Source organism: Haplochromis burtoni, unplaced genomic scaffold, assembly GCF_018398535.1.
Source record: "Haplochromis burtoni strain Fernald_Lab_line unplaced genomic scaffold, NCSU_Asbu1 Contig_162, whole genome shotgun sequence".
Classification (NCBI taxonomy): domain Eukaryota; kingdom Metazoa; phylum Chordata; class Actinopteri; order Cichliformes; family Cichlidae; genus Haplochromis; species Haplochromis burtoni.
The window spans coordinates 1,315,009-1,340,992 of record NW_024582523.1 but is presented as its reverse complement, the minus strand read 5'-3'; the positions used below and the strand labels follow the sequence as shown (position 1 = coordinate 1,340,992).

General features: G+C 40.5%; 2 protein-coding genes across 3 annotated transcripts; both read right to left on the bottom strand.

Moving 5' to 3' along the window:
* Positions 1-18,032: 18,032 nt before the first annotated feature.
* msrb1b (methionine sulfoxide reductase B1b) lies at positions 18,033-20,332 on the bottom strand. Its single transcript, XM_042225173.1, has 4 exons — positions 20,173-20,332; positions 19,430-19,572; positions 19,202-19,319; positions 18,033-18,632 (listed from the first exon to the last, which is right to left on the bottom strand). Exons 1-4 carry the CDS (start codon positions 20,225-20,227, stop codon positions 18,616-18,618), a joined length of 333 nt encoding a protein of 110 aa, XP_042081107.1. The 5' UTR covers positions 20,228-20,332; the 3' UTR covers positions 18,033-18,615.
* Positions 20,333-21,237: 905 nt separating this feature from the next.
* On the bottom strand, positions 21,238-23,600 carry neurl2 (neuralized E3 ubiquitin protein ligase 2). 2 transcript variants are annotated; one of them, XM_042225153.1, is made up of 3 exons: positions 23,249-23,600; positions 22,314-23,126; positions 21,238-21,710 (listed from the first exon to the last, which is right to left on the bottom strand). In XM_042225153.1, the coding sequence occupies exons 2-3, from the start codon at positions 23,089-23,091 to the stop codon at positions 21,595-21,597; spliced, it is 894 nt and encodes a 297-aa protein (XP_042081087.1). In that variant the 5' UTR covers positions 23,092-23,126; positions 23,249-23,600; the 3' UTR covers positions 21,238-21,594. The 2 variants fall into 2 exon arrangements, with proteins under 2 accessions (XP_042081087.1, XP_005932945.1); XM_005932883.3 differs by having other exon boundaries at positions 22,314-23,598.
* Positions 23,601-25,984: the final 2,384 nt, after the last annotated feature.

Below are 25,984 nucleotides of genomic sequence, written 5' to 3'. Positions count from 1 at the left end.
AGTTGGGCTGCCGGACCACACACACCAGTCGTGCCAGCCATGACACACACACACATTTAACCTTGTCACCCCTGGCTAACTGTAACAAACAGGTGTCATCAATTTCTCTGTTTCTTTTCTCCTTGTGAGTGGGTGTGTGTGTATATATGTGAGACCATACCGGTAAACATGAGATAATTGAGACCACCACCAGTCTGTCCCTTTATTTACTTTCTCCTACAGACAAATGCTAGAAAAAACAAACACACTTGGAAATATAAAAAAGTCACGCATAGCAGCTCTTCTTTTTATTTCTTTTTGTTGTTGTTGTTGTACATGTTGGTGCAAGTTTAGGATTAAGGGTTCATCTCCCCGAGACGTCTACTCATTTGTTCTTGAATCTTGCCAAGAAAGCCCCAGGATGCAGATGATATTTTCAGGAGTGACACAGACAGATAAAAAGTCCACATCGCTTCTTCCCTTCCTCCCAGTGATATTCATGAGGTGTACCGCTACACTGAAAAAACACCCAAGAGTCCCCGCTTGACCTCTGTAACCTGAGGATGCTGGCTGACACTCATCACGGCTACAGCTGAAGTGGCTTCAAAACCTGCTAAACACACTAAAGGATATACTATGGTTACTATGTTTGTGTGTGTGTGTTTGTTTGTATGATCCCAAAGGTATTCCAGCATTAAGCAGTTAGAACGCTGATAACTTTATTGGCACACTTATGATGTCTGTGCCTTTTAAAGCAATGCATTGTACTGCTGGATATAAGTAACAAGTTCTCATATGTTATTACAGCTGTTTCAAACAAATCATTCTCTGGGTTTGAACACTGAGCACCGACGGATTATCATTTATGCCAACTGATATAAACTGAAAAAAGGAGCAGATTCGGAGAGGAATAATCCACATCTGCAGTTCTCTTATCGGCCTCTGTGGACCTTTGCTGACTCTGGGTCTGAGTCTGGCTGCCTCGAAGTCATCCTTATATGGACCAGATGTCAGGTATGTTGTGATGTTTGGGGCACATCTGGCCCCTAAAACATATGTCAGCGATCTAACGGAGCTCTAAGTGCCAAAAGTAGCTCAGATTAGGCTGAAAAGTGTCCACTATCTGGGGTAGATGTTACAATCCGCCTGCTTCAGAGCACGTAAGGGCAATTCCAAGCACTTCTATGGCCTTTTTTCTACAAGTCAGTATGAAATCTATGAATAACTGCCCAACATGACATTACGTTAAATTAAAGGCTTGTAATCTGGAGAGTAATGAGAAACACGAGCGACACACCAGTGTTAAAATGAGATTTTTTAGTGTCTGGTGTACTCCAAAATCAAGGAATCGAGGATTGAAAGTGTGTATTTATGCACCGCAAAGTGATGAGTATGCAGGAAGGATTTCACAGGGAAAGATTCATCACAGAAGACTCAGAAAGAGAGACAAAAACAAAAACAAAAAAACACCCAAGACACTCAACAGCAACACAGCTCCAGTTGTCTTGCTGTTGAGTGAAACTGCAGAATATCGGCACCTTTGCCGTATATGTCGAAATTTAAGTGAGGGTACATGGCAGCACGCTCTTGTGGATGATAAATCTGAAGGGGATGACAATATCTATCGACACAGGCATCCTCCAGTCCAGCAGTATGTCAATTTCTCAGTCTCTAAACAGAGAAGACATCATTTACTCTTCTCCGCTGCTGGAGCACTCCTCCGTATTGATCTGCCGTGATGTTGAAAAACAATCGGAGATGTGCCTTTCTCTCTCGTCAAAGTGATCGATACCGCCGGTTAGCCTTGTGTTGTTTAATGTTTAAGACCGAGTTTAGCTCTTTTCTCTTTTCTTAAACTGGTTGGCGACAGTTTGGCAAAGTGCGCGCACATTTAAAGGAAGTTAAAGTGTAAATCTTGAAATTACTAATGCTCTTTCAGCTTTCTTGTCCATTATGACAAGTTTGTTACTATATGTGAGTGTGCGTTTTATCCCTGTGTGTGTCCGTTTATCACATTAAGAGAGTGGAGAGGATGACACATAGCTAAATGTCCATCTTGGAATTGAATCAGTCTACTGTAAGGACTCCCGTCTGAAAATCAATATGTTGGCATATTCATATTAAAGTATTTAGTGCACTTAAATTCACTCACCAGCCGTTTCATTAGGCGGTGGGTTGGACCCGTCCCACCTTTTGTCTTCAGAACTGCACTAATTCTTCATGGCACAGATTCAACAATGTGCTGGGAACAGAGATTTCTGAGAGATCGTGGCCTGCTGTAGCCGTTCTGCTTTAAGGGCTGACATGCTGTGCGTTCAGAGATGCTCTTCTGCAGGTGTTATTTCAGTTATTGTTGCCTTCCTATCAGATTTTAAGGAGTCTTTTCATTTCCCTCTCCTCTCCAGCATAAACAAGGCTTTTTCACCCGGAGAACTGCCACTCACTGGATACTCAGATATTTCAGAGATTGATTGCAAACCATCTACAATATTTGGGCTCCAGTTCTCAATTTTGTTAAACACGAAACTTTCTTTCTTTAGCTCTATAATCTGCAAATACAAATGGGAACACGGTATTTAAGGTACTATACGATTCTAAAGAGCTTCGGAGTCAATATTTACCTTTATTCTTCAACACAGTCTGAACTCTGAGTCAGCTTGTTGTAGCTTATTTCTGTAGTTTTTAGGAATAGTTCTTCAGTCTTCCTGAAGGACATTCAAAGCTCTTCTTTGGACTTTGGCTGTCAACAGGATCCCACACTGCTTCACTAATGTTGTGGTCTGGCTAATAGCTGCTAATTTTGGCTAATAGCTCTTTGTGAATCACATTTTTGTGCACAAACACTATTTCATGCCTGTCAAACTGTTATCTTTGGCATTTTTCATAGATTCAATTAAAGGAATGGGAACAACCTAGGTGCTGGTGTAACAGGCTGCTGGCAACAAAGTTCCTAAAGACACCATTTAAAACTGGTTCTTTGCCATTTTTCTGTTATGTGTAAACGCGACACTGGGTCCTCCTTTGAGTTATGAGCCTTTTTTTTATTCTCCGGTGATTCATAGGTCAGAGCTATGTTGCCAAACAAGCAAGCAAACTAACAAACATTCCTCTGAAAACAGTCAGGTACAACTAGTAGACTAAAGATGAGAGAAAGAATTTCATTTAAACAAAGTCTCCTCGGAAGCCAAATATAAAGAAATGAGGGGAGGCTTTAGACTATTGCTTCTTGAGAAAAACGTGTAATTACTGCACAGATAAAATGTGGAAATAAAAATGTCATGTTGTTATTGTATTGCATTGTATTTGTAGGCCATCAGCACAATTACAGTACATGATATGCAGTATAAATAGGCCACTACGGGGCCTGTGTACTATAGCTGTGTAATCATGAATGACAGTGTACTGTATGGGAACTTTGCTCAGTTTACAGGGACACACCTGAACTAAGGTATTAACACTCTTTCACATAGGCCCTTGTCTGAGTGGCATCCTGTGGGTTGAATTCCTGCACACCTCTGTACAGTCTGAGGCAGTGGGAACACAGACAGCTGTACAAAGTCCCTCAAATGACCTGTGGCGGCTGCTTCAAAGACAGGATCTGTTTCACATCCCCCTGCTCCTGAGACTTAGGCGATCTTTCTTTATTATCAAATGAAACCAAATGACGTCTTGCCAAATATAAAACATCGTTTTTAGACAAACAATATGACCTGAAATGCATCTTAGATCTGAAATCACTGACGTCATATCAGCGATTTCACTGAGACATACACCAGACTTACCCCGATGTCGTGCTTTGTGATTCTTTTTAATGCTTCCAGTTTTGTGTTTCTCACAATAGAAAATCTGTTACTGTTTCCTCTCAGAGTGAATACACCATCATGACTTCTCAAGCTGTCCAGAAGGGCGTTGTAGTCATTGTCCCCCGGGAGAATACCGAGCATTGTACCTGTATTGTGCTGCCTCTCTGAAGAGACAATGGATGCGACCGGCTACTGAAGAGCTGTTAAGTCACCTGGATGGAATGTGTCTCGCTCTGAGCCTGGGACAAACACACACACAAAGAAATGTATCACCAAACCACACCAGACACCATCATTAAAGAGGACTGCGGATTAAAGGATGAGTTTCATGCAGAGCTTCTTGGGTTTTTTTTTTTTTTTTAAGCTAGTCTGACTGATTCAACCCAGAGTTCAGGGAACACTTTTGGAGTTTTTGTTTGACCTTAAAGGAATTCTTCAGGAGTTTAGGGACCTTTAACACACACCTTCCTGATATTCCTCTGATTTTATATTTGGTTTGGCAGAATGTCAAAAAAAGCCTCATATATAGCATCTAAGAATATTTTTATTTTTTATAATATGCTGCACACTGTTGTCCATTTGACCTCAAGATGGCACTGGTGTGTCACTCTTACTTTTAATAAATGTAGACCAAATGATACAAATTCTCATTTTTAAACTTTTTTATTTATTACTTTTTATTGTTTTATTGATAATATGCAGCTCTACAAACTAGTAGGACACACTGAGGGTGCCAGTGGCATCCTCCACCAACATCCTCCACCACCATCCTCCACCAAAGCTCATGCCAAAACCCCGGCCTATCTTGAAGTTTTAAAGAATTTCCTCCCTTGTCAATGCTCTGTGTCACAATCAGGTTCCATTAAACCCGTTAAATTTGCTTAATTTTGCTGATGAGCAATGATTGGTGCAATGATTTTTTAAGGTGTTCCTGTTGCAGGAAGACACTGGGAAAGCTCTATTCAAATAGGCTTATTGGTCAATCCCAGATATGAAAACCAGATAAGATTTTTAAATCCATAAGTAATTCTGTTTTGAGCAGGAATAACAAGTTAATGTTTCAACTCATTGTAGGATGGTTTCCTCTCTCTTGTGGTCACGTTCATAGAATTATTACCAACATAGGACAGTTTTTCCAGGGGTGCAATGGAGGGAACCACCAGCAAATTTTTTTTTTTTTTTTTTTTTTTTTTTTTTTTTTTTTTTTTTTTTTTTTGGGGGGGTCCAGTACCCCGTGGCCCCCCCTTGGTGGCGCCCCTGGCTTTAGCCAGTGAGCTCCTACAAGGACAGAGGTGAATTTTTATGTATTTATTTATTTATTATCTATGACTACTCAACAAAGAATCAAAAGTGCCTGAATTGAAGGCAAGTCAGAGACAGATAGAGATAGATAGATACATAGATATTCACAGGTGAAAATGCTTTGCTAGATTTTACTAGAAAACAAGTGGTTAATAATAATTAAGATTCATTCTCTATAAAATATGCACAGTTTCAATAGTTTCACAGTAATTCATGGAGAGAGTGCATTTTGAGCACCAGAGACTTTTTGTTCCACTCACACAGTTGGCCCTGCTGATTTTTTGGGTGTTTCTAGTTGTCCTAATATACGTCGCTGTGTCCCCTATTGTTACTCTTCGATGTTTTGAGAGATAGAAAAATAGATCAATCTGGACACACTCTTTACCCAGTCAACAAAACATTTAAGGGGGGAAAAAGCTACACCAGGCAAAAACTTTGAATGACAGCGTCTCCCATTCAGCAAAGAAAACACTGCAGGAATTTGTACTCTATACAATAGCTGTCACCAGGAAAACTTCAGACACAAACAAAGCACAGGCATCAGCCAATGGGAGAGTCCGTAGAGTCTTCACATCTACGCACACAGAGAGCCAGTGGCAAAGCCATATTCTCAGCCATAACTGCAGGGCAGAGCTCTGCGGCGAGCTGAGTAAGTATAGGGCACAGCAGCACTGTACATTATCACATGGGTGTGGCTATGAGCTTGCTACTTGAAAAATGTTTTCAATAGAGAAGGCACGTCAAGTGCCAGGCATGCCTGCACACGATTGTTGCCTCACTATGCGACCTGGGGAAATCAGAGGGCAGTTATGAAAACTGTTTACCAGTTTAAAGCTTTGCAGAGAGAAAAGCGAGAGCAGGAATTACACTCACCAAATGACCGGCTGTCTTCTCATATTTAGACTTTTACAACACTACATTGCAAGCAACCGATCATTACCTAAAATAAAAAACAAAAGAAAGCTGTTTTGAGGGGGGGGAAGCGCTCTTTTGTTTATTTCTCGTCTAATTGCTTCTCGATTTTTTTCTGATTTCATAAAGCAGAAAAAAGAAAAGGCCTCCAAATTTGAGAGAAAAACCGGAGGGGAACAAATGAATTTCAGATGTTTCCCTCTCAGTGGAAACATTCTTCTTTAACACTAAGGCAAATATTTTGATTCTCGTTCAGTCATTATGAATGCACTCCCTGTGTAATAGGATTGGGGAAATGCCATAATGATGTGTTGAGCTGTGCTGACAGCATGTTGACCAGTGACACACCGCCAGCATTTTGGACCTCCTCCTCCAGCCGGTGGAGTAACAACACAGGATGAGATAAGGCTTCAGGTGCTCCACGCAGGGCTGAGATTCAGACACAACAATGCAGACAGGATCGGCTCATCTACTGCTGACGTCTTCTAACATTTTTGTTGCTTAAAGAATGAGAGGGGAACGAGCCCCCCCCCCCCTCAAAAAAGGCACATTAACCATATATATAGCTATTTGAAATGATTTTTCTGTTATAAAAGAAAATCAGTAGCTAGTCTCCTAATTCGTTTAATGATGTATATTTGAATCTTCAAGTTCCTTAACAATGACCACAAAAAAGTCTGTTTTTTATATTGTGAAAGTAATTTCAAATTATTTAGTATTTAAATGACTTTCATGTTTGACTATAATTTAAAAAAGGCACAGGTCATCTTTACACATAAGTAATTTTGCATAATGAAACCTTCCCACATACCAATGCATTACAAAAACCTACATTAAAAAGTTAAGATTTATGGTACAATGAACTGTTATTAAAAATAAGGAATATTGATTTTTTTTATCCATATTTTTTAACCATTTACTTTTTACCATTTGCCATTTACAAATACAACATTTAGAAAATTAACAGGATGTTTCCTGTTTTTTCACAGTTTTCTTTTACAGTGTATACTTTTCAGAGTGGCATCTATTTTTTTCCCCATTTCTCTACAGCTGTGATTGCCACACATTTCAACAGCAGAATTAAACTGCAATTATCTCGTGACCTTGAGAGACTTTCCAGATGTTTTAAGTCATTAAGGGTCACTTTAAAAGAAACTGCCATATACAGACGAGTTCTCATGCTGCACATCTACATGGCAGTCATGCCTGCATAAGCAAATGATAAAAGAGAGTGGCCCAAAGAAAACCTCCGTGATTCTGATCTCAGCTACACACACCTGGAAGGTTTCGTGACACTATCTTGTGCCCTTGTTACACCATCATGTTGAAATCGGTCCATAGATTAACAGACATATAAACACCTGCAAAAACATTCAACACCACTTTCATGATAGTTTCCTGATAGTTCGTGCTACACCGGGTTTCTTTAAACCTGAGAAGTGAAAATATTAGTCTGTTGCACATTAACGTGATTGTTTAACTAGAGATGGTCATATTATAGGATCATGCGAACTGTGAAGCCGCTCAACATGTCGGTGTTTTGCCTCATGAATAACCCCCACCACATAATCAGTAGTCACTGGCTGGGCAGCATCCATCTTTGAACGTGCACTTCATTTGGATCTCAGCTACAATCCTGTAAAATTTCATGACTGCATTTGGCACAGTTTTGTTGTTATAGCACTGACAGACCTGTCCTCAGTTAGTCATATAAACACCTAACAAAGTATCGTGTTTGTCTCCCTTCCCACTGCAGCACGTTTCGCTGTAATGATAAATTTTGCAATAATGACACAGACACCAAAGCAAATAGCCTGAAAGGCTGAAAGCGATACCAGTTGCCGCTAAAATGTATATATTTTGACTTACTTTGAATTATCAACATAATACAACATCAAACATGAATAAAGTGCAAGATTTGCATATGTCTTCACATACATACACTCCTAAATCAGTCCTGAATTCCATGTCTTGGTTACAAACAGCATCAAACTGCCATTTTAAAAAATATACACATAAATTATTATTGCATTCTATTTATATATTCAAGAACTATTTTATTATTAATAACCGCACGTAAAAAAATAACAAAATAAATAACCCGCGCTGTGCAGCCCCACGCTGCTAACTTGCTAACCGTGCTAACTCGCTAATGGAGATTCACCGCGTTAATGCGGTTATGGCGTTAACATCATTTTAATGAGATTAACGCTAACAGCACTACAAAAAACTAAACAAGTAAATAAAGCCATTAAAAAAAGTTTTTCCTAGTGGCAGCTTATAATGTGTCAAATTTCTATCAGCGCTGCTTGCTAGCAGTGATAGCTACACTACGCTAACGCTGTCTGCGGCCTGTAGCCTCTTATTTATCAACAAGACATGAAAGTGGACTCAAATTCGTCATCTCCGTTAGACAAGAGTGCAAACATGTAATTTTATATGTGCACTTTTATGTGCACGCGTTTACTTTTTAGCTAAAGTTCACCAGGTTAGCCAACTTCTGGCTGTTTACTTTCATATGAATTAGAAAAGCAGTATTGATCTTTACCTCTACAGCACTTTTGAGCAAGAAAAAAACACGTTGGACAAACAAACAAACAAAAAAAAGCCCAACTTCATGAAACAGCCCACAATCAAACCCTGGAATGAAGTTACAGGAGACCTCGGGGACTTCATGGCAACAGAGCAATCGCCCTATCTGGGCTACAGTTCACAGCAGCAATCGTCTTCTCCGATACGTTATCTGACAGATGTAACTCAAAGTAATAAGACCACCCCATGATACGAGCAGATTAAAGCTTCACAGCGGCATCTGTGCTCGCAGGTTATGCGAGTGCATTTCATATGTGTGTGTGTTGGTGAGTCCTTGCACGAGGGCCTCCTTCTGCCCACCTTCTTCTTTCCTCCGCATCAAACATTTAGCCCAAAATGTCAGACTGCACGCTACAGCTACCGTGCAATTTACTGCGCTGTGTGATCTCCAAAACCATACCATTCCTTGATCTACAATCATGATGTCATTCACAGAATTTGGGGGAAAAAAGTGGTTTATAATCATTCTGGTCACTTCTTCTCTCTGCTGTGAAATTCCACAGAGATTTATCAGAAGCTGGAAACGAATATAAATTCAGACACGTGCCATGCTGTTAGATCGTTTGGGGCTATTACAGTTACATGGTGTTTGCGTGAATGCCTGTGTTTTGAATACAGGAGCTTTATAGAGTGGCATTGAATTCACTATGTGGTTGTTTAAGCAGGAGAAATCGATGGAGCAAAGGAAAACTCAGAAAACTTGTAAGATCTTGAGCAGTTTCACCACAGAATTATACCTCTATAAACCTAGGCCATACCCACAGAGGGAAAGACAGAGCCTAAACAAACATGACCCCCTCAACCACTAACACCGCACACACAAACAACAGAGTGTATCGCAGCACCAGTTCTGCAGCGATGGCCAGGAGAAAAGCCCCTGATTACATTTCTTTGGAGCGTGTGCCACTGCGGTTCAGGAAGCTCGGCTGCTTTGAAGCCAGTCACTCGGTTTTTCTCTTATCTGCTCTTGGACTTAAGATAATGCAGTTAGACAGCAGTAAAAGACGATGTTTACAAACAGCGAGCGGTGCTGACAGGAGGAATCCACGGCGACGCAGAAGTGAGGCTCAGAAAGCAAACCAGATGGTGATTACTGGGCAGATGGTGCTTGAAACCTGGATGCACTTCTACCTGCTGCGGCCAGACATCCCATAAAGCACTTCTGCTTAAACTTTGTATCACATCATATTCAGTTCTTTCCTTCCCCCTGCTATATTTCTGGTAAAGGGTCAGTTCACTAAATTATACTAAATTAAGTGACATTTTCGTACTGAGGTTAGAAGTATATTCCTACTCACATAAAGCAGATTTGGATTTATTTACACTGGTTTTGAGTTATGTTTCTGGGATTTGTAAAGTCTAAGACAGAATTTTGGCCTGATGATGACACAGAGGGATGGATAGTTTTTCCTTTTTCCAATATGGATACTTTCCATTTTTCCTCTTTACTGTATGTTTGACCTTTAACCAATACACAGGGGGAGAATGAAACTTAACGTCTGATGCTTAAAATGTTGGAAAATGGTATATTAAAAGCAGAAATGATGAGATAAAACACAGAAAGATGCGTAATTAAAAAAATACTTTTAATAATTTGACTCTTTAAAAGTGATGACACTATTTTAAATACAAAGAGTTGTGGTCAGAGGTCTGAATACTTAGGTCATGGGCATAAATCTCATGGTAATTTGGGGCTTTTAATGATTATTTAACCTTAATCCTTTAACCATTTGCTTAATGACTTAAAAAAACAAGAATTTGGTGCACAAGTTTGAACTTATCTATCTTTTCTAACACACACAAGGTCAATATATATGTACACACCCACTAATAGTTAGTTAAATGTTCCTTAGCACCTTGACCAAATGCATTTTGTGTGTCCTGTTGGAACACCCAACTGTGTCCAAATTTCAATGGTTTAGCTGTTGCACTAAGGTGAAACTGAAGAATTTGGAAGTAGACGTCCCTCTTAAGTTTTCTATCCACTGCTGGCAGCAAAACAGCCCCAGAGCACAATGCTACCACCACCATGCTTGACTGCGGGTGCAGTGTGTTATGATTTTAAAGCCTGGCCTTTACTCCTCCAAACACACTTCTTGGCCAAATACCTAAATCTTTGTCTCGTCTGACCGTACAATCCTTCTCTAGAAGGCATTTGGCTTGCCCATGTGGGCAGCTGTAACAATGGTGGAGAGTTAAAATACAGAAAGCCACATGAAGAAGTAAACTTCAAAATAAAGCAAGGTCAAGGAAAACACACAAAGCAAACAAGAACTAAAGATTACAAAAACACACTGGGATCATCAGAAAGGCCACAACAATGAAGGCTTTAACTGTCAGTGTGCTTTAACTGCTCCTGAGATTCTCATTAAGAGCTCAAAATTCAGTTGCAACAATCGGGCAGGTAATAAGGACTGGGCTTCTTTTTCACTTGTTTTTTGTCTTCATACTTTCTGCCACTTGTGGGTTCAAGTAAGTGCAGCACCATGAAAATGGCACACCTTCATCCCAGTTTGAACGATTGCTGCCCTCTCTGTGATGGCAGGGTTTTCGTGCTGTCCCCGAGTGTGACCATTAAGGCGTAATTATGCCTTTAGATGTGGCTGAGTGACACTTTGCACAAAAGTGGTTTGAATGTACCGTGCATATAAACCGGCCTCAGCTTTAGTTCGCTGTACCGAGTAACCATTTGATAAAAAATACATTTGGTACACATCTGAAACAGTGTCTCCTTTCTAATAGAAATAATGAAGAATGGTGTAGTACATATTTATGAGCCCCATACCAGGACATTAACTTTATACAGATGCATAGCAGACCTTTTACAGAATCAAAGCCACTGTTAAACATCTGGCAAGAAAAGCACGCCAGTATAGCCCCTTGTTGCATTTTTAACTCAAATCCCATCTGGAGCTGAAAGTTGTCGATACCTCGCTGTCTGTGCTGACTTATTGAGCAGCAGCTCAATGCTCTGATCTCGCAGCATGATGTATGGGGGTGTACGTGTGGGGTCCGCTGGGACCCGAGAGATGCCGCTGACACTGGGGACACACAGCAGGCCGAGGGAGCTGGGCGCTAAAGTCGACAGGCGTCAGGGCATCAAGATGGATGGTGGAGATTTGTCCAGAGGATGGAACGTAATTCAGCCCAGATGCTGAGTGACTTTTGTTCCACTGCCTGGCTGGGTAGCTGCCTGTGGGTCGATCCTGTTTGCAGCATGATTTAACTTCTGACCGCACGATCTTCACCCAGCAGGAACGGGTCATAGAGCGTGCTTTGTCTCTTTTTACTCAGATGGTTTTACATCTTCAGACAAATTTATAGCCTAGGCCTGCTTTTCCGAACTTCAATGCTGCCCGTGCCAGAACACTGTAAATAAACAGCAAGTGCTTAGTGATCTGACGAGTTGGAGCTGCTTTCTATCTCCAGTATGTTTTACCTTGATTTACATCATTAAATGGCTATCAGGGGAGCCACGGGGAACGCCATCAGGTTGTGCGTTTGAAGTGAAATGTTGCATAAATGCACCAGAGCCAATTAGAGGCTCTACCAATTTTACACAAGTAGGTTGGTTTACTCATCATTATGAGTATTATTCAGACTGCGAAAACACTTTGTAAAGTCAAATGACCATCGGGATGAGGTTATAACAGATTTGGCACAACGCTTTGAAATGTCTTTGATGATGCTCCAAACTTTAGGTGTGGCGCCTGAAGCACAAGTGTATTTACTTTCAGACATGGCATGTCCATGAAGATAGTGAGTTGCACTAACAAAAACACAAAAAAACACAAAAAAAAGAAGGAAGAAAAGAAAAAAGTGTGCATCTCAGTCTCTACCGCTTTGAATTTGACCTTTCTTTTTTAAATCAAACTCATTGTGACTCAGATGGCAATATAGAAGTGACACTGCATTGTTGGAGTAACCCTTCAAGGCATCTATTTTTGTAGAAAAAAGCAAAATATTTTTTCTTCAAACTTTCTTTAGTACACAAGAAGGGGGAAAAAACTAGTTTATAACAATACAAACAAGTGCAGCAAGGCGAAAGAGACACTAAGAAGACCTGTAAAAAAACTAAACACAGCCTTTCTGCTTCCTTAGGAATTAAGAGGATAAGGAGCAGCCAAGTGCTGCTAATGAAATGCATTTGATTAAGTAATCATTAGCAAATGTGAGCACCTCTATAAAAGCAGACATTTTGGCAGTTTGCTGGTCTCGAGCTTCTAGCTGCGTGTTAACACAACCTCAAGGAGGAATAACAGTGAGTGAGCAATCGTTATAAGACCACCGCCAAAAGAATCTGAAAGTCCGCCATTCTTCAGTGAGAAAGAAATAGGCATTCAAGACAGCTGTGAATCTTCCCAGGAGCAAACATCCCAGCTAATTCATTTGAAAAAGAAAAGAATCAAAGTGCTGCAATGGTCCAGCGAAACTCCAGACCTCAACCTGACTGAATTATTGCGGTGGAACCTTCAGAGAGCTGTGCACAAATGAATGCCAGCAAGCCTCAATTAAGTGATGTGATGTTTGTTTTTTGTTCCATTTTTTAGCATGTAAACAGTGCACAGTATGGCAAAATTCTGTATATATGCAGGATAAAAATGAGCATAAAAAGAAAAGTCTAAAGACTATACTTCGCAATGATGTGAGAGACTGATAAACTAAGAAAATGTTATTGCTGGTAAAGGTGGTTCTACAAGCTACTGAATTCACAGGACTGCATAGAGCACTCTGAAAACTTTCTACCTACAGACTGCAAAAGCAACCGAAAAAACAAAAAACAGCATCGACAGACCAAAAAAAGATAAACATATAATAGATATTATTAAAAAAGTATGAAACAAATACAGAATCGTGACATTTTTGCTAGCATGCACATGTGTTTGAGATTTAAAGCTTCATATATAATATATCAAAAATTATAATGAGTTATTTTTGTTGGCATCTCAAATAGATTCATAGTGTGGGAGTCCAATATGGCTGCATCATTTAGCACATATATACCACATATTAGCAAACTGATAGAAATGCTATCTCTCATTGGGGGTTTTCCCATCTACTGAGCAAGTTGTTACCACCAAAACTCGTACTTTGACTTCTGGTACATTCAAAGTAAGGCGTTAAGGCAAAGTCTCTGACCATGCAATATATCATGACATGGACATAATTACAAGAATAAAATATTACAATAAAACACAACACTAAACTGCACCATCAAGTCATTCCTGCTCACATGCTCCATTTTAAAATGCCTTCCTAATAGGAAGGATAAACATACTGCGATGCAGGTACAGCTAATTGTTCGTCGTCTAACAGTTGCCCCTATGGAGGAGGCATTTCTGCTGAATATATAATGGTTAAATCTAACTCTTTATCTAGATCGAGACAATAGAGTTTCACCGTCCCATAGCAAAACTGATATGTGGGTATGTATGTGCGTCTCGGCGTTTGTGTGTGTTTTGGCTCAGCAAGTGGCTCTAATATGCCCTAATAACCATGATGTCATCCACCTGTTTTTTGGCTCAGGGGCAGCGATGACTGATGGGACAATTTTGAATAATCATCTTATCTGATCTGGAGCCCGTGGGCTAGAAACCCAAAGAAAATAGTACCTATGAATGTGAAAAGTCGTCTATTCGGAAATACCCTTGGGATTTACTGCTTTGGGAAAAATTGGAGAACAAAGGTTTTTTCCATTAGGTTTCTCCAAAGTGCTGTGCAGAATGTCTGAAAAGTGTTTGTTTTGTAGACCAGAACATTTTCTTTTATAAAATACACTAATTTGGATTCATTTACCCTTTCAATTAAGCTGTGGTAGGAGAGCCCTCCATAAACTCCCCGTTTGTAATGAAAGATTCATCTGTACGGCCGGGGAAGAAAAGGTGTAGTTCTTTGAATACCCTTTCTTTTTTTTACAACACTGCACAGGTAACATATATTTGAGCTTCTTCACACCAGTACAGAAATGTTTTTTCTCACTGGATCAAACATTAGCTCGATCTTAAAACGTTTCAGGGCAGCCAGGTTAATGCGGTGCCTTTGCAACAACAGCGTGATGTCTGCCCTTCGGAGAGAGTCGCCATTAACCCGCAGACGTCCTACGTCCACACACCTCATTGAGAAAGCACTCTGTTTCTGTTTTGCGTCTTTCATTTCATCAGTGGTGAAACCCAAATGCAGCTTGATGCGTATGAGTCATGCTAAGGTTAATGATAGCTATGAGAAGATCAATTATTGCTGAATTATCTATCAAGTAGCTGTGCACAACATGCCAAGTGGAAGCCTTTTATGACGTGCAAAGATGTTCAGACCAGAAAGGTAGTTATCATATTTGTGGTTTAGAGGGGTGCAACTTTGTTTGGTTTCCTGCGAGATATAACTTCAGATCACTGACAGTAGTGTTATGAACATTTACAGATGCCAACTTTTAATGGAAAAATCCTTGTAAAACATGTAAGCACAGCCCTTTGTGAAGCAACTCTTTTTCTTGAGGGCAAAATTAGATGATATAGTGCCATTAGAAAACAGACATGTTTAGTCATATGGCAGAAAACGCCAACATAAATTAAAAGAAATATATATGATGAAATTTTTTTTTCCATAAACAACAAGAGGTGAAACTGTTTCTTTCTGTTTAGATTTTCACGGCCAATTACCAAATGTAGCATTACGTCTAATATTAAAATGGTTATTATGTCTCAAATCAGTCCCTTCTGTTGGCGCACTTTCATTTAGTACACTTTATATTTTGACCAGTGTAGTTTATCTCAAAAAATGGAAAGTTTGGTACTCGGTGGAAATGACAATTGCAGCATTTGACTGCAACACATTTTGAAAACATCTGAGATTTTTAAAGCCTCTGACCAAGAAACTAAACTGAAACAAGTGAAGATGGCAATTAAACACAAAGTAACAAAAAAAATGGCAGATGTAACATCAATGCCTGATAAAAACCTATGGATGTTATCAAGATAGCTAGCATTGGCATTGCAATTTAATAAGTATGTATGTCTGTTTGAATCTTCTTAATGTGTTGGCCAAAATTTCTGGACGAAACTTGCACAAACATAACCACACATACAGCAATTAATAACATCTCTATATCAAGTAATTGTATAATAAGTAATTGACGTGAAACAGTAATTTCACGTCAACATCAATCCAAGGCTTACAGGCTATATGTAGCTTGCAAAGATGATGAATCACTGTCACATGTATCTTTCTGTTGTGAATTTTTATAAACAACCAAGTTTTTCTCATCTGAATATATACAGCGGCATATACATGAGTGAAACGAAAAAAGTGCTGCAGGCTAGTCCTCTTAATTGTTGTGAATAAGAGTAAGAAGTATGTAGTGTTCCACTATCAGCACTTTGGTCTGCCTGGTGTGTTCTTAAAGTGCTATACAAATAAACGATGATGATGATGATGATGATATTAACTGAATTGTGTGTGAAGTCCTGTTTTAAAGCCTTGAGATGAGCGTTTCTGGCTTCGCTATTTTGGCATTTTGAACTGCATGTGGTTAGCGAGGAGCAAATTTATCTGTGAAACAACATGCTCAGTAGCTAACAACGTTGTTAGCTAACAACGTTAGCCTGGATACTCCTCTTGGGGGGCTCCTTTCTGACACCTAGCATTAGTACTGACACCAGCATTAGTAATCGAATGGGATGCGGACACAGTTTAAGAACATAAAAGATTTTGAACAATAGCTGCTGACCGTAGTGACCCCCAGGAAATATTAGCATGCTATCACTGTTATTCCATGTTAGCATCATGGATAGCAGAACAGATGGGTACCTTCCAGATTTGATTACGAAAAAGGTGCTTTATTCTTTTCAACAGCCAGCAAGGGTAGACTCCTCAAGCACAAGTTGTTAGTCAGCAAGGGTGTAGCAAGCTTCTTTCAAAGATCGTCACATAGGCTTCCAAAACACTGAAATGCTAACACATAACAGTACTTCACTAACCATAAATGGATGATGTCTATGGTGGTTGATGTCACCTAGTGTTTAAAGATGACAATGAATAAAGAAAGAAAAAGATGATGCCCAGACCAAACTGGAAAGAGTTAGTCCCTTAAGATTTTTATGGAAAACTATTGTGGGAAATACGAGCAAATTTCTGCATAATATGAATGACTCGTTGAGGTACAAAGAGTGTATAAGAAAGAAGTCAATCATGACAGGAATGAACCACATGTCACAGCCTCGTGGAATATAACAGCAAAGATGATCCATGGGGCTCCTTTCTCTGTAATTACAGACTTCATCTCGGCTATCTGATGTCGTAATCACAGTCCCCTAGATGTATCTGCTTTTACCTTATCCTACAGGGCTGTACAGTATACCAGAGGCAGAGCATGACAACCACTGCCAAGAGTTATGGGTTTAACTCCTAGCGGGACCACCTCTGCTAAAAATGCTGTACAGTGCGGCATCTTGGGTAAAAACATCCACCAAATAAGCTAAGTTATGTTGAAAGAATAAGCTGAGTGTCTGCCTGCCAAGACAACACAAGAGGAAATTCACTCAGCCGTAACAACCTCGGTGCAAGGTCAGGCTTCTCTGCCACTCTGAGGCCTGAATGCATTCGAATACCTTTGGCAGCGCGAACACGTGAAGTCGGATGGAATGTTTGCAGCTGAATATTCAAGCTGCGGACGGTGAGAGTTCATCGACATCTCCCAATGTTATGATGACCTCTCGTAATTGCACACTACAAGAAGTGATGTTTGGAAAGAAAATAGGCTTTAAACTTAACTTGTCTGTGGTGAGACCAATAAAATGGAGTTCAGTGTGTGTGTTCTGTGTGTGTTTTGGCATGTACAGCTCCATGTTTTTGCACATAGGAAAAAAAAGAAAGCGAGTCGATGCATGTGACAGCAATTAGGTGGGAAAAAAATAATACATCTCTTTGAAGTAGTACACGTCTGTGACATGGACGAGAGAGGGTGGCGACTGACACGTTTGTCGAGCTTTGTGTGCACGAGGGTGTATGTTTACTTCCTTTGTAATGATAGCCCTCAATCTCTCACCAGGCGGCCGAGCTACTCCTCTAAACCTCAGGGTCTTTGCCAACCCCCGGAACCCAGAGAATATGGCCTGCAGCTGGGCCTCAGAGAGCGCCTAAGCCCCTGCTGAAGGAATTAATGCCAGAGATCTCCCACAAACACACACACAGATTTCTGCCTGTGCATCAATCACACGCGTAGGCAGTATACCAAAGCATACAGTACACCGTTTGCATCATATAGGGGCAAATGTAGGGAATCCTCACTTGTGGAAAACAGTGAATGTCATGTGAAAGGACAATATCGCCATCTAGAGCTCAATCTAAAGAATGACAGCTCTACCACTTTGAAGGTAAATTTAAATAAGCAAGTTCATCCCTAATGTAGCTATGTTAAGTGCTGCAAATGCATCTTTAAAGACAAAGACGGACTCTATCAAATATAATTTATTGTTTGGTTTTTCCTTCGCATAAGCAACAAAACACTAACATTGGGAGACAAATTAAACTGATGTGCATTCGATTGTAAACTTGCTATAAGTAAAGGATATAGAGAACAGAAATCAGTGTTAAGTAAATGTGGCAAACTGGAAGAACAAATCAGCTGAGTCATGATTTGTTTGCTACTGCATGAATTTCAAGTAACACAACAGCAGGCAGACTATCTGGACTTTGGTGCATAGTCGATATTTTTAAATAGACAGCAGTCTTTGGAAGTGAAACTGCTTTCAAGTGTGTCTACTCACATCAACGTGTTTCAGCTGAGGAGAGTAAATGACTAAATGCACATTAAATATGAGGTGTTCAAAATATTTGAACCATCTTGTAAAGGAATATTTGCAGAGATGCGGTCCGAGCTCGGCGTCACAGGCCCGGTCAAAGATTCTTCAGTGGACAGGACGTCCCTCCGGGGCTTTTCTCCCATCCACGTCACCCACCGACCCAACCTGTTCGCCGGATTCGAGCTGAGCAGCAGGTACAGCAGCTGGACACGAAACACTTCACTCGCTCTTTACTGCTTGTCCTTACCTTGGACAGAGAAGAGAAACACACTTGCTGTTGTTTGATTGCATGTGAGGCTAAATCTGAAAAATGCTGATTCACTCTTACAGTAAGCTACCAGTCAAATCTCAAACATCGAGCACTTTGTGGAGCAACATCAGGACACACAAGTTATTAGACGAGAGAACCGGAACAGCATTTGCTACCTCAGTTCATTTCAGATTCAGTAATATTGTACTTTAAATCCACAATATTGTTCTAATAGCTATATTGTCAAGTAAGTGTACAGTTGATTCTTTTTCCTAATGCTTATCGAGCCTGAATCACCAGTGGTGAGTGGTTTTTGCAAGAAAGGATTGTTTCATATGTGAGAGAATCAACTGACCTCATTGTGGACAACGCTTATTATTTTCTGCTTTTAAGAGAAACAGCTACCAATTAAAACTTTTAACAGGGAGTATTCATTTCACAGCTTAACAAAGCATTATTGCTAAGAAGCAGGTTTTATAATATAGGTGAAGTGACCTTTTCTGCCTGCATGCATGGATTTTCCAAGGTTAACTTGTTATAAAACAGCAGTAAACACAGTTCTCTACCTTTTCTGGGGACAAACTTGAGCGAGTGGCTGAATATTCAAAAACGCGATATTCCCTCCTCTGGACCGTCATTTACAAACTCGTGGCCTAGTCCATTGCCACACTTGCCGCACAGGACCTGTGTACACACAACACCAGAGTGCACAAACCTCCCGTTGGAACCAACAGGTGACTGTAATTATGATTTTTGTTGCTGCAATGCACACTTTGCTTGGTTGTGACTCGGACCTTGTAGGCGGTGAGCGTCTCCATCATCTTGGTTACACTGTCCTCCCTGATGGTCTCTGTGAAAGCCGGCCAGGGAGACGAGTGAGCAAACTTGGACCGACTGGAGAAGAGCGGATGGTTACATTTGGAGCACACATACACTCCTGCAGGGGGACATGCAAAAAAAGCTTTGGTGCCTTTATTTATTTCCAACCTGCAAAAAGACATTCAATATAATCTAAAGATGTTTAAGTAGTTAGAGAGAACTGGGTTTATTTTGTTTTCTGAATAGCTGAGATCGTGCTGTTTTTTTGCACTTTTTTTGGGCTAAAATCCTTCCAGCATTGCTCCATATTCTACAGTTTGTTTGCTCATTAACAAAAACTAAAATCTGTGTGCTACAAAAATTCCTCCAAGTGCCATGACAACATCTGAAGAAATCGTTTGAACATACCACCCTTTAATAGCTGTAGCTAAATACTTGATTGGATTCTTAAGCTGTATCACTGCTTTGTTTTTACTATTACAGCAGCTTTATTCTATTGTGATCCTGGTAAAATCCAGCTACATTTATTTTATAAATGTACCCAGATTTTGCCACAGTACATCCTGTATCCTGCCACTGCGATGCTGCACAGGATTTACTTAATTTTACAGTCACATGATGCCTCAAAGTTCATTTTCATCCTTACTTATATACTACAGTCCAGGGGAGGTTACATCACATCACCGTTTACCGAATAACGGGACCGCCTGCTGCTCACCTGGTTTAAAATGATCCTTGTAGATCTCACCGCCGAAAAACTGACAGAAGGACATGATATTTGGTCTAAATAGATTAGCTGAAGGGAAAATTCTCTCTCCTAAGCTTGCTCGGTGTTTCTTCCTCCGTTTGGGAGCGATTACGGAACGTCTCCGGTTTCCCCTCCTCTCGTGTGACGTGATCCTGGCTTAGGATTTAACGGGAGCTCCGCCCACTGCCGTTATTACCACGGCCACTAGATGTCAGTGTCTGACAGCAGACGCACAGGTGGAGGTCGTGTTACTCCGAGTCTGATGTCGGACTGAAACAGATGTGTTATCTCTAATTTATGTGTTTGATGGGCTGAGCAAACATTAATCAACATAACGTACCGGAAATGGAGCATCATATTTTCAATTGGAACCACGTGATACTTTTTTAAAAATTCAATTACAGCCTTATTATTTCCTTATTCATGGATGTAGTGAAGGAGGACATGCAGAGGGTTATGGAGGCAGATGAAGAAGAACTAAGAAGATTGATTTAATTATAACTTTCCACCACAGCCAGACTCGTTTTAACTTTACAAGGAGATTGATTGTTATTCTGAAATATGTAAATCTGAAAATCACAGTTCAGTGCAAAAAGTATCAAGCAACCCTTCATATTTTTTTTTTTTAGTTTGCTGGGAAACTGGGGAATAATTGCAGTCATCTCATTGGAACTTGTGCAAACATGGAAATATATAAGGCAAAAACAGATTGTTGACAAGTTTCCACTGAGACCATTTCTGACGAGGCTTCAAAAACTCATTGAAGAAAAAAAAATTGAAGTAAAGTGCAGTTAAATTAACTAGGTTGGGGCAACATATTCATTATGAGTAGGCCCTGTGCCTTGCTACAGGGTCTTTGCTGGATTTCTCCTACTTCATAAGGACATTACTTATAACTACTGTTTATCTGCCATAGTTTTTTTTCCTCTGAAAGGCTACTAATGACAAAGTCTAAACATACAATTTAAAATGAATTCTTTGCTAAGTTCTGTATTATGTGTAGACACAACACTGGTTCATGGAGTCAGAAAAAAAAAGGGTGAAACATGAACATGAAAGTGGAAAAGACTCCGTGTGACCAGATCATCACATGAATTTAACCCTCTGCTTGCAAGCAGCTGCACTGCAGCTGGAACAACTTTATTCATTACAGACACAGCGATGTGTGACACACAGATGCTCCCTGTGATGCAAACATTAAAACTAATCAATCAAACAGACACATAACAAACTATTTAAATTTACTTTACTTTGATCTTGTCATCTCAAACAATTCATGTCAGCTCCAAGTGAAAAGAGTGTAACGCTATAATTTATAAATGTCATCCAAATAAATATCAAATTCTTGATGGGACCTAGCACTTAAGCGATATCCACGTGTCCATGTGTCCTTCATTCATACTTGCAGTAGTGTTTGAGTGCCTCTGGCAGCTCGAGCCAGTCAATGGCCATCCTGTGAACAATGTGCTTCTGGATGGCCTTCCTACACAGTGTCTGCAAGGATGAGACTGGAGTGACAGAAAAGAGAAGAGGAAAATGACAAAAAATACAAAGTGTTTTAGCAGATTAAAGGCAATGGAGAAAATAAGAGATGAATAAAAAGCACTAAAGAATTTCTAAACATGCAAACTGCCCAGCTGCCCACGAGCCTGAGCAACTGAAATTATTAAACAGTCATTAATATTTGATGGATGGTCAAATTACCATAGTGAAGCCCAACATGACAAAAAGGTGACGACCCTTTGGATGCAGAGAACAATCACGACAAGACACAACATGAACACAAAGAGATGCAAAAAGTCCAAAAGAGGCTAAAAACCGCCATAATCTGACTAAGAGAAGATAAAAATTATAAGCAGACACACACACAACAACACAGAGACTCAAAATGACAAAAACTTGACACAACAGACTGCAAAGAGATGCCAGACAACTACAAAGAGATTAAATAACTACAGAGAAATGCAAAGTGACTGTGAAGATGACCACAAAGATGTTAATAAAGGAGCGTGTACACAATGACTCCTTTGTAGCTGTGTTGTATCTTTTTTTAGTGCTAATCAATGTCTGTGCCTTGCATCCTATTATCTCAAAATCATTCCTACACTCACATCCATACTCCACCTGGACAATCCGAACACACTTGGTAGCAGCAAATACATCCACCACAGCATAGAGAGGCCCCGCAGTAGAGATTCTCTTTGCAGAAGCTCCCATGTCCTCCCCATTAATGACTATGTGCATGTCAGCCAGGCCTTCTCCTCTAGGCACATACAGTACTCCTATCCTGCTGCGTCTGGCTGTGGGAGGCAGGGCGTTGGTTTTATACAAGTCGTCTAAAATGTGACTGTAGCGCCCGGGCCGGCTCCGACCAACCAGCTTATCTCTGGGAATTCGAACATTCTCGATGTACAAGTGGGTGTCGGTGAAGAAAGTCTTTGGTTTTCTGTTCATGGCCGTTCGTTCATCTGCCTGATCTCCAGCCTCGTCTTCTTCCTCCCCTCGCCCAAGCCTCCGTCCCCCGACCAGTTCTCCCTGCCTGGGCTCTATGACCTCAGCCTCCTCGACGATCTTGTTATGGTTGCGCGTGATAGCAAATATCCAGCTGTCCCCTAAATCTGTCAAGTTTGGAATGGAGTATTCAGGTACCACCTCTAAGCTCCTGGGGTCCCTGGCGGTCAGACCGATCCGGAGGTGGCCACACCATCCCAGCTCCTTATCTTCAATCTCTATTAGAAAAATCTCTCCAGGCTTCAGGGGGCATTTGCTAAAACAAACTCCGTTGGCAAAGCTCTCTACTCTTGTGGCCTGGGTTCCCGAGTGGTCCAGTCGAACATTGGTACCATGGATGGGGTGGAATTGCATGAACTGGTCAGAAACGGGCTCCATTTCCAGCTTTGGTTGCAGCACTTCAAGCAGCCACTCTGGATCAGGAAATGATCAAAGAACAAAAACCCCAGATGAACAGAGGGGTTAAAAAATGAACAAAAGAAATGATCTTGCAGTGGTTTTAGAGTACACGTGGTCATTGTAGAGTCAAAACAACCTGCATGGACGTGGGACAGGAGCCCTCTCTGCTGATCTGCAGGCCACTTACGGAAGCTTCTGGTAGAGGGGCTATTTTTGAACAGCTGCACATGTCAACAGATGGCAAGATATGTGTGTGAGTGTGTGTTGAGGAGGGGGTGGCCAACACTCGCACGGCCACAGTCACTCACACGGCAGACACGTAGAAAGACAGGGACTGAGCAGGGGTTAGCTGGGGCGATGAAGCCCCCGGGGCCTGAGCGCTCATTTTTGATTTCACGAACCCACGTACTGAAGAAATACCAGCGTAATTATCCTAATACCATATGCCAGGCAGATATGTAAAAATACTGGCCTTTCATGGCTGCACTCTAAAAATAGCTCATGCAAACAGACTGGGATTTCATTCTTATGTAAAGCAGCAATTAAAGTAACATACCGAGGTAGACAGAGCCGTGGAGAATATGAAGAAGAATTACTTTTTTTTTTTAAAGGAGGAATGTGATGAGAGGTTTTTTACTTATTATGTATAAATAAAATAATATAATGTGAAGCTATCTGGTTCTTTAACCAGGTCATATTAGAGCAGTTATGCAACTGTGAAAAAAAAAGAAATAAGATGTTAGAAATGAGCATTTAAACTAATGAGAATAAAATACATCACTTGGGTTACCGTGGCGGTGAGCTCATCGTGGCCTGTGCAACCAAATGTTATGAAAAGCACGTTTATATATTCTTGTGTTGCTCGGCAGAGATATATGCTATGAGATACGACTTTTCTTTACTTTTTCCTGTGAATACTGCCTACATGAACTATTTCCATTATGCAGCTGCTGTGGTGGAGATTGCATAACTCCACCACAGCGATTGTCTTTTTAACCTTTGTGTGGTGTTCATATTTTTGTTACTCAGCCAGTGTTCATGGGTCTGGTGGACCCGCTAGAGTTTTGGCTTTCCAAATTAACACTATCAAACAATTTTATGTTAAATTACTCAACAGATGTTTACTTCATCCCAATTACAAGCCATATGAACAGCAAACATGGTTAATTTTTTCTCTTTACCTTTGTTAGATCACATTTATGAATTAATGTGCTTCTCGTTTTTTTTTTTATAAAATGTTATAAAAAAATAAATCAGTTATAATCAAGTGGAGTGAGTGGAAAGACACAACACATTTACACGTGAAGCAATATGTTTCACAACTAAATGGGATCAGCTGCTCATCAATGGTGACATTAGGCCCAGGGTTGTAAAACAGGGGGAGGTGGTGCACACACTTATCCCACACTGTCCTGATGGCAGCTAGCTTGTCTCTCTGCCGTCGAGCTGGTCTGTCGTCTCGGTTATCAAAACGGATAATCCTGGAAATTTTGTGGAAGTTTTCCAGAGACATTGATGCACGGAAAGGTTCTTGCCGGTTTCTGCATCCCACAGGGATTCTGTGGATTCCCCTTTGGACCTGAAAACTCCTGCAAGGATAAGAACCCCAAAGTAGGCCTTTGGGGTTCTTAGATGAATTTGGTCCATCTCCTTCCACCTCTCTCCAAAAACACACCTTCCTTCTAGATTACTGCAATCCAGAATAATTTTCTGGATGGAATCTGGGATGAAAAGCTCAAATGAAGACTTGATGTCCTGCACATGAGTAACTGTCAGCCGTGTTGGCCCTGGCTTATCACAGTAACAGCTCTGCAGGGTGGCTCATTTCTTGGGCAAGAAGACCATTCAATTTCACCAGTTATTGACATCCATATTTCTTCACTTGCTGTCTGGTGGGCTTGTTCTGGTCCTGGAGCTGGCTGCAGATGGGGTACTCGTCTTCGTTTTGTTACTAAATGGTGCTCAACCTCATCCTCTTCTTCAAAGTCACTGTCAGACTCTGAATTTTCAGAAATGTGAAATATTCTGAAACCTCTTTGTCAACATCATCATCCGAAGCCCCTCTCTCTTCCAAAATCAATTGGATGGCCCTCGCAGCAGATAATCTTTTGCCATCTTGATCAGTTGTGATAAAGAACCACACTGGCAAAGTCTTATTTATAGTATTATGCCCCTAATTTGCAGGTGGGACAGGGTATGAGAAAATAAAATTTGGATCCCTCAAGAAAGAGGGTAAAATGTGTGGGAATGTAAGAGCAGACAGTGTTTATAGTTGAGTTTTCAACAATGTTTCAACTTTGTGCAAGAGCAGGAGGGGAAGAAAACACTATCAGCAGCACCAGAAAGGAGGAAGACAGAGTGTGGGACCACAGGACCTACACTTTCAACACTTTTATTAGACCTGGGTCCAGTGGACCCGAACACCTTGTATGTAATGTAAATGCGTGGGGGGAGGTACAGTATGAGGTCATTGAAAATTAGTTCAGATTTATGTTCTTCACAGAAAATAAGCCAAAGCCAATGAATTTCAGGTTGAAAAAATAATTAATTGTTTAATTTTTCTTTTGAAAAAAACTGAAAACGGGTCTCACAGACCCGAACACCATACAAGGGTTAAGGGACTCAGTTCTTTATCTGAGATTCAATATCTGAAGGTTAATATGATAATGTGATGAAAAGAAGCTCTGCACCAGAAAGCTTAAAAGAGTGTTCTTCCAGGAAATAGCATTAAACAGAAAAATTAAACAAAATTTTAAATAAATAGGGGAAAACCTTAAAGTATGTTTAATACCTTAAAGCTATGCTTTACCATACTGCATGATTAGATTTACATTGAGGCAAGCTTCCACCTGGTCTGTGTTTGAAAATGTCA

What these genes read in the sequence shown, in the direction of transcription:
- neurl2 (XM_042225153.1), bottom strand. Translation starts at nt 23,091, where the DNA reads ATGGAGCCCGTTTCTGACCAGTTCATGCAATTCCACCCCATCCATGGT. An exon ending in TGTCCAGGTGGAGTATGGAT is followed by an intron (nt 21,711 to 22,313) that starts GTGAGTGTAGGA and finishes CTGTCACTCCAG; the next exon opens with TCTCATCCTTGCAGACACTG.